Source organism: Panicum virgatum, chromosome 9K (genome assembly GCF_016808335.1).
Source record: "Panicum virgatum strain AP13 chromosome 9K, P.virgatum_v5, whole genome shotgun sequence".
NCBI lineage: Eukaryota > Viridiplantae > Streptophyta > Magnoliopsida > Poales > Poaceae > Panicum > Panicum virgatum.
In genome coordinates this window covers 16,635,549-16,642,532 of record NC_053144.1, presented here as the reverse complement: position 1 = coordinate 16,642,532, position 6,984 = coordinate 16,635,549, and the positions used below count along the sequence as shown (strand labels likewise).

Genomic DNA, 6,984 nt, shown 5'->3' with positions numbered 1-6,984 from the left:
TATATACAAGTACATCACATGAAGTATCTACACTCATTCTAAAAATTTCTACTATCCATATACTCATCTAAATCTAAAAGAAAATTACACCTACATATGCAATCTAGCTAGCTAAATGTCCAAGAAATGAGCTAGCTACACATTTTCTCTATTTCTAAAGTATGAAATGAGATATACAAGCCAAGGAAGAAGAGAAAAACAAGTCACAAACCTTTAGAGCAGATGGATGGACGGGGAATCAAAGATCTTCACAAATGTGGTGAAGAAATGAGCAAGAACTCCTCTATCCCGAGCCAAGAACAGCAAGAAAACAAGTGAGCTGAATGGCTCGGGCGGGGGGAGAGGGAAGGGGATAAGGGGCGCAAGGCCTTTTGTCCCGGTTGGAGACACCAACCGGGACAAAATGAGAGCCTTTTGTCCCGGTTGGTGGTTCCAACCGGGACAAAAGGCTACGCGGGCCTTTTGTCCCGGTTGGAACCACCAACCGGGACAGAAGGCTCCCATTTTGTCCCGGTTGGTGTCTCCAACCGGGACAAAAGGCCCCCGTCCCCCCGCTGGCCCGGCTAGCCGTTTGACCCGGGACAAAAGCCACCTATTGTCCCGGGCCCAAAGGCTGCCGGGACAAATGGCCAGGAACAAACGCCTGTTTTGTAGTAGTGATGTGAAGTTATACTATAGTGAAAATAATTCTACAAGTCAATAGTCATATTTTTTTATTGTTCTGGTAAGCTACGCCCTAATAAAACTGATATGATGAATAATTGAACTAATCAATTTGTTGTGCTATCACAGAATGTATATTTTAGCTTCAAGATACCAAACCTGAAGTTGTGCATTGCCACTGATGTGGAGAAGTGGGGGAATAGAGAAATGCATTTATTTAAATATTTTGTTTGCCAATCAACTCGTTAAATGCTTACTTTCCGCTAGTGATTTTTGTGAGATGCCTGGTCAAGCAACAAGGCACCCATGCACACCTTTTACTATCAGATGGTGCATTGGCAGTACTATTATTAATAACTAAATATTGATACGAGCAGTAATATCAATCTCAAAAAGTATTATCATAAACTTAAAGGAGTAATAGTAAAAGAAATAGCTTCTTTATCATCAGGATGCTGTCATGATTATTTTCACTTCTCGAATTTTGGAAAGTTACTCCTGGAAATTATACGTCTATGTCTTTTTGTCCATTACAATTATCTGTATCATTGTGAGCTAAACTTTTATTAGAAAATTACTTGTCTAGGTTTTGCAAATTGTTTCTGAATTAATCTTATTTGAAACAGCTAAAAATGAAAATGGTGTGATTGGCTTACTCAAATACGTCAGTCGTGTTCCCACCCTGTACAACTAAACTAACTCCTGCTATTGATTTCTAGCACACCATTGAAAAAAAACTCCGAAAAAGTACTCCTGTTTATTACTTGGAAAAGAATCAGGGAATGAAAATATTCATGTTATCATTTCAAACTACCATTCAATTGAAAAATACTTTCATTGTCAATTAAAAAATACACCCGACGGTTGGAAAAAAAAAAAGCACTCCTCATATCAATTGAAAAATATCCTAGACAATTGCAAAACACTCATGTTATTTGAAAAATAATTCTGTGCTCAATTGAAAATACTCATAACATTTGAAAAAGAAACAAACACTGACATTTGGTTAAAAAAACTCCTCTAGTAAGTAGAAAATTACTCCTGGCATCTGAGAGAGAAAATTGATCGAGGCTGTGTTTAGATGAGGTGAAAAGGGGGAGAAAAAGTCACATCAGTCACTGTAGCACATTGTAGCACTTTTCGTTTGTTTGTGGTAAATATTGTCCTACCATGACCTAACTAGCCTCAAAAGATTCGTCTCGCAACGTACATCAAAACTATGCAATTAGTTTTTTTATTTAACTACATTTAGTACTCCATGCATGAGTTATTTGCTATATTTAATGTTTCGATGTGATAGGAGATGTGATGGATGTGATGAAAAGTTTGGAAATTTGGTGGGAACTAAACACACCCGGACAGATGCCTGCCAATCACATGATCTGACCGGCAGCGGGAGTCTAGCGGCTACAACCTTTTCTGAGGGAAGGATCCAATAAGAGCAAGGCTAATAATTTAGCTCATTACTGGCTGCAAGACTCTTTGCAGCTCATCTCTCAGCCCACTTATATAGTGGTTTAGCTCCCCATCAGTAATACATGGCCCATTTGTCTATCTCACAATATTTTTTTGGTTCTTATGTCAAAAGCTGGCTGTAATCTTGCAGCCCACTTCCTCTCTCTCCTACACCTCATCTTTCAGTCTGCTTATAGCCCACCATAATACTTGCTCTAACTTCAAGAGACTAGCAGACGTTAAAAATGGGTTCGCAATAACACTGGGAGACGCTTTTTACTTCCTGTGATGAAAAACTTTTAACTTTTACAGTTGGAAAGGCTCGCCGGAGCTTGGTTGTGTGCGCTGAATATTATTCAGCTCGCAGCGACCTAAATAGATCAGTCCTATTATTTCTTCACTGTCTTCTGCCTTCATGTTTCATATATTGTTTGCAAGGCTTCAGCCCTGGACCTTGGAAGAAAATCCCTTGAGATTCCTCATGAGAAATTATGAAAATTAACCAAATGGGGGAGAACGACATAGACAACGTCATAAACAAGCAAATAAACATGCCAGCAAGGTAGGAGAAGGCGAGCTAGCGTACGCTCCCAGACCCAGACGTTGGACGTCTCTGCTTGCTTAACCCCCATATTGCCCATCGCTATCTTATCAACGTATACAGACAAAAGCAGAAATGATTTCTTAAATGCACGCCAGGCACGCACAGATTAAACTTTTTCCCCTCGCATTGTTTTCCTGTACGGACGGTACTACCGAATAACGTGCACACGCTAATGCGCCTCTTTTGCGGTATGCACGGTCGTGCTTCTACAGGTGAAATTGCGATTCTAGTGGCCGGATCTCCTTCCTTGATTCTTAGGCGTACCAAGAAGCATCACGTAGACCAAGGTTTGTGTTAATGCTGTGGAAGTTTGTATGGCTGAATGCAAACGTCGCTTTGATTCTAGGGAAAGCATGCATGGTCGCATGCAGCTAGCCTGTTTTCCTACTTGTGAAAACCTGCATAGCTTGCTCATTCGCTCATAGCTCATACCGAGGACAATTATTATTGGAGTCTGAGAAGTCCCGATGGTACGCGCCTTATATTGGAAGAAAAGTGCAAAACGCTCATGCGCCTTAGAATCGAGGAAGGAGGGAGTATATAGCAATGGAGTTTTCTGAAGCAATGAACGTCGTCAGATGCAAGAAAGATGAATAAAAATCTAATGGTGTGCTTCAATATAATTTTATTTTATGTTGAGATCTCAGTTGTAAAAAAAGATTCTATACTTTAATGAAATCCGGTCTCTTTTTAAAAAAAAGTATATGCTAATCCACTAATTTCGCGTAGAAATACATTAGTTTCCACAGCAACCTATTTAGAACAGATCCACTTAGGCCATGTTTAGTTGGTGAAAAGTTGTTGGTTTTGGTACTGTAGCACATTTCGTTGTTACTTGACAAATAATGTTCAATCACGGACTAATTAGGCTTAAAATATTCATCTCGTGCTAATCAGTTAGACTGTATAATTAGTTATTTTTTAACTATATTTAATGCTTCATGCATGTGTCCGAATATTTAATGTGATAGATACTGTACCGAATTTTTTAGCAACTAAACAGGGCCTTGATCCGCTCCTCTCCCTACTTAACTAGAGTTGCCTCTGACTAGCCTGTAAGCATCCGGCTATGCTAACTCCTACTCCGCAGCCCAAGCAGTTTTTTACGGCGTACTGCCAGTAGCCACACACACTTTACTTAGGGATACAAGTTATATATATTTCGGATTATTAGGTCGATCAAAAAGGTTGATAAAATGAAATAAAATATATTTTACGTAAATAATTTGGGACAAGAAATAACTAGAGTGGCGTGTCATAATTATAGCATGTCATCATAATTAATTAGCTGACAAAATACTACTGGATACCCACTTACATCCTCAATAGCGCTTCATGATTTTTTTGCAGAATTAAGTAACAGTACTCTATTACTCTATATCAAGATTCTAAATAGCGGGCTAAGGGGTTTAGCGGCTGGACTCTGAAAACAGCTAATAGCGGACAAAATGAGGTTATAGCGGACTATAGTAACTAAATTACACGTAAGTTCAAATAGCGGCACCATACATAAATAATTATAGCGGTCTATAGCGAAAGCTATAACGGGAGATTTAAAACTTTGCTCTATATACGCTGGCTCCTCAAGACTCCCCAACAACAGCTGCCAGCAAACAACAAATTACTTCTCCCTTCCCTGGCGAAATGGACATCAGGATCCCATTTCTTGCCTTCTTCGTCGCCCTCGTCAAGCTCATTAGGAGCATCACGCCCTCACACGCAAAGCCATCATCGGCACTTCGCCTTCCGCCGGGGCCATGGCAGCTGCCACTCGTCGGCAGCCTACACCACCTCCTCCTCTCGAGCTTCCGCGACCTGCCCCACCGGGCGCTGCTCGAGATGTCCGGAACATACGGGCCGCTCATGCTGCTCCGCCTGGGCTCGGTTCCCACGCTGGTGGTCTCCTCCGCCGAGGCCGCCGGGGAGGTGATGAAGACCCACGACCTCGCCTTCTGCAGCCGCCACCTGAGCGCCACCATCGACATCATCAGCTGCGGCGGCAAGGGCATCATCTTCTCCCAGTACAACGAGCAATGGCGTCAGCTCCGCAAGCTGTGCATGCTCGAGCTCTTCAACCAGCGGCGCGTCCTCTCCTTCCGACCCGTCCGGGAGGAAGAGGTGGCGAACCTCCTCTGCTCCATCTCCAGGGAGTGCGGCGGCGGCCGGCCCGTCAACGTCAGCAAAAGGATCTGCCACGCGATAAACGACATCGCTGTACGCACGGTCATCGGCGACCGATGCAGGTACCAGGACGAGTACCTGCGCGAGCTCGACGAAGCCGTGCGGCTCGTCGGCGGGTTCAACATGGCCGACATGTACCCGTCCTCGCCGCTAGTGCGCCGGTTCAGCGCCTCCGCGAGGGACATGGCAACGTGCCAGAAGAACATCTACCGGATCATCAAGAGCATCATCCAGGAGCGCGCAGTCATGCCGATGCCAGAGCGAGACGAGGACCTCCTCGGTGTCCTCCTGAGGCTGCAGCGGGAAGGTGGCCTACAGTTTGCTCTCACCAACGAGATACTCAGCACCGTCATTTTCGTAAGATCAGCTTACCTAACACGACTTTCCTCCAATGCGCACAATACATTCCTATGCACAGAATCTTTCTTTCTTTTATGAAAGTTTCTAATTCAGTGTGAAGCAACAAACAAATAATTTTCCAAATTAAACAATGTATTGCAGGATATATTTGCTGGTGGGAGTGAGACGTCATCAACCCTGCTAGTGTGGGCGATGTCTGAGCTTGTTAGGAACCCACAAGTCATGCGCAAGGCCCAGGCAGAGGTGAGGGAGACCTTCAAAGGGCAAGACAAGCTAACTGAAGGTGACATGGTGAAGCTAAGGTATCTGCATCTGGTGATCAAGGAAACTTTAAGGCTTCACGCGCCGGTGCCACTCCTGGTCGCTCGAGAGTGTCGCGAGGCATGCCAGGTCATGGGCTACGATGTCCCAAGAGGAACCAAGGTGTTTGTGAATGTTTGGGCAATAGCAAGGGACAACGAGTTCTGGCACGACGGCGAAGAGTTCAGGCCAGAAAGATTTGACGGTAGCAACATTGATTTCAAGGGCACTAACTTTGAGTTCACTCCATTTGGGGCAGGCAGGAGGATATGCCCCGGCGTCATGCTCGGACTGGCCAACGCAGAGCTCTTGCTTGCTAGTCTTCTTTACCATTTCGATTGGGAGCTGCCAGGCGGTGTCGAGTCGGAAGAACTGGACATGACAGAGGTCTTTGGTTTAACGTTGAGAAAGAAGTCCAAGCTCTTCCTGAAAGCTAAGCCACACATTAATGTCGTCGGCGTATCAAACTAACCGGTTGATATCTGCTGTGAACTATGCTTTCAGATTGTGTCTTTAGTCGATGAATCATTGCTACTTACATAATTACTGTTGCTACAAAGAGTGCAGTATAATATTATATCAGTCTGTGCCATAAGACAGTAAATGAGTGCATAGTTTAATTCGGTCGTGTCCTTATGTTATATATTGAGATAAATTCAAGTTATCTTTTCTTCTTGTTGATGACACTAGAATGAATAAGACATCAAGAGCACATAAAGTACATCAGTAGCTATCGCTTGCTAACCTGAACTTTACCACTTCTTCCATTGGAAGTGCCCTCTGGCCTCTCTGGCGTCACAATCTCTGAACAGCCAACTCTAAGGTGGCAAGCTCCTGCCACACGCCAATCTTTGTACTACTGTACATTAGTTTTTTATATAATATTTTTACTGTACTTGAAATTCAATTTAGGCCATGTTTAGTTCTCACCCCATAAACTCCGTAAACACAAAAAACCGTCACTTCGAATATTTCGACACATGCATGGAGTACTAAATGAAGTTTATTTACAAAACTTTTTGCATAGATGGGCTGTAAATCGCGATACGAATCTAATGAGCCTACTTAATCCATGATTTGTAACAGTTATGCTGCAGTAACCATCCGCTAATTATTGATTAATCATGGATTAATTAGTATCATTAGATTCGTCTCGCGATTTACAACCCGTCTGTGCAAAAAGTTTTGTAAATAGACTTCATTTAGTACTTCAAATTAGTAAGATTCCAACGCAAAAAAATTTTGCGCTGGAACTAAACAGGGCCTTAGTTTGAAGTGAAACATTACTGTCAGTTGGCATCTCCAAAAGAAAATGGGTTAATTGGATCATGCCATTACAATTGTTAGAGTTCAGTGATCTACCATTACAATTCGTCTATTTTGAACCGTGCCAATACAACTTTACATTACTCCAAACAATA

The 6,984-nt window shown here is 42.9% G+C and overlaps 1 protein-coding gene across 1 annotated transcript; it reads left to right on the top strand.

The window, feature by feature from the left end:
- The first annotated feature begins 4,317 nt into the window (after positions 1–4,317).
- Positions 4,318–6,238, top strand: LOC120650432 (zealexin A1 synthase-like). Its single transcript, XM_039927577.1, has 2 exons — positions 4,318–5,260; positions 5,405–6,238. The coding sequence occupies exons 1-2, from the start codon at positions 4,367–4,369 to the stop codon at positions 6,032–6,034; spliced, it is 1,524 nt and encodes a 507-aa protein (XP_039783511.1). The 5' UTR covers positions 4,318–4,366; the 3' UTR covers positions 6,035–6,238.
- The last annotated feature ends 746 nt before the right edge of the window (positions 6,239–6,984 follow it).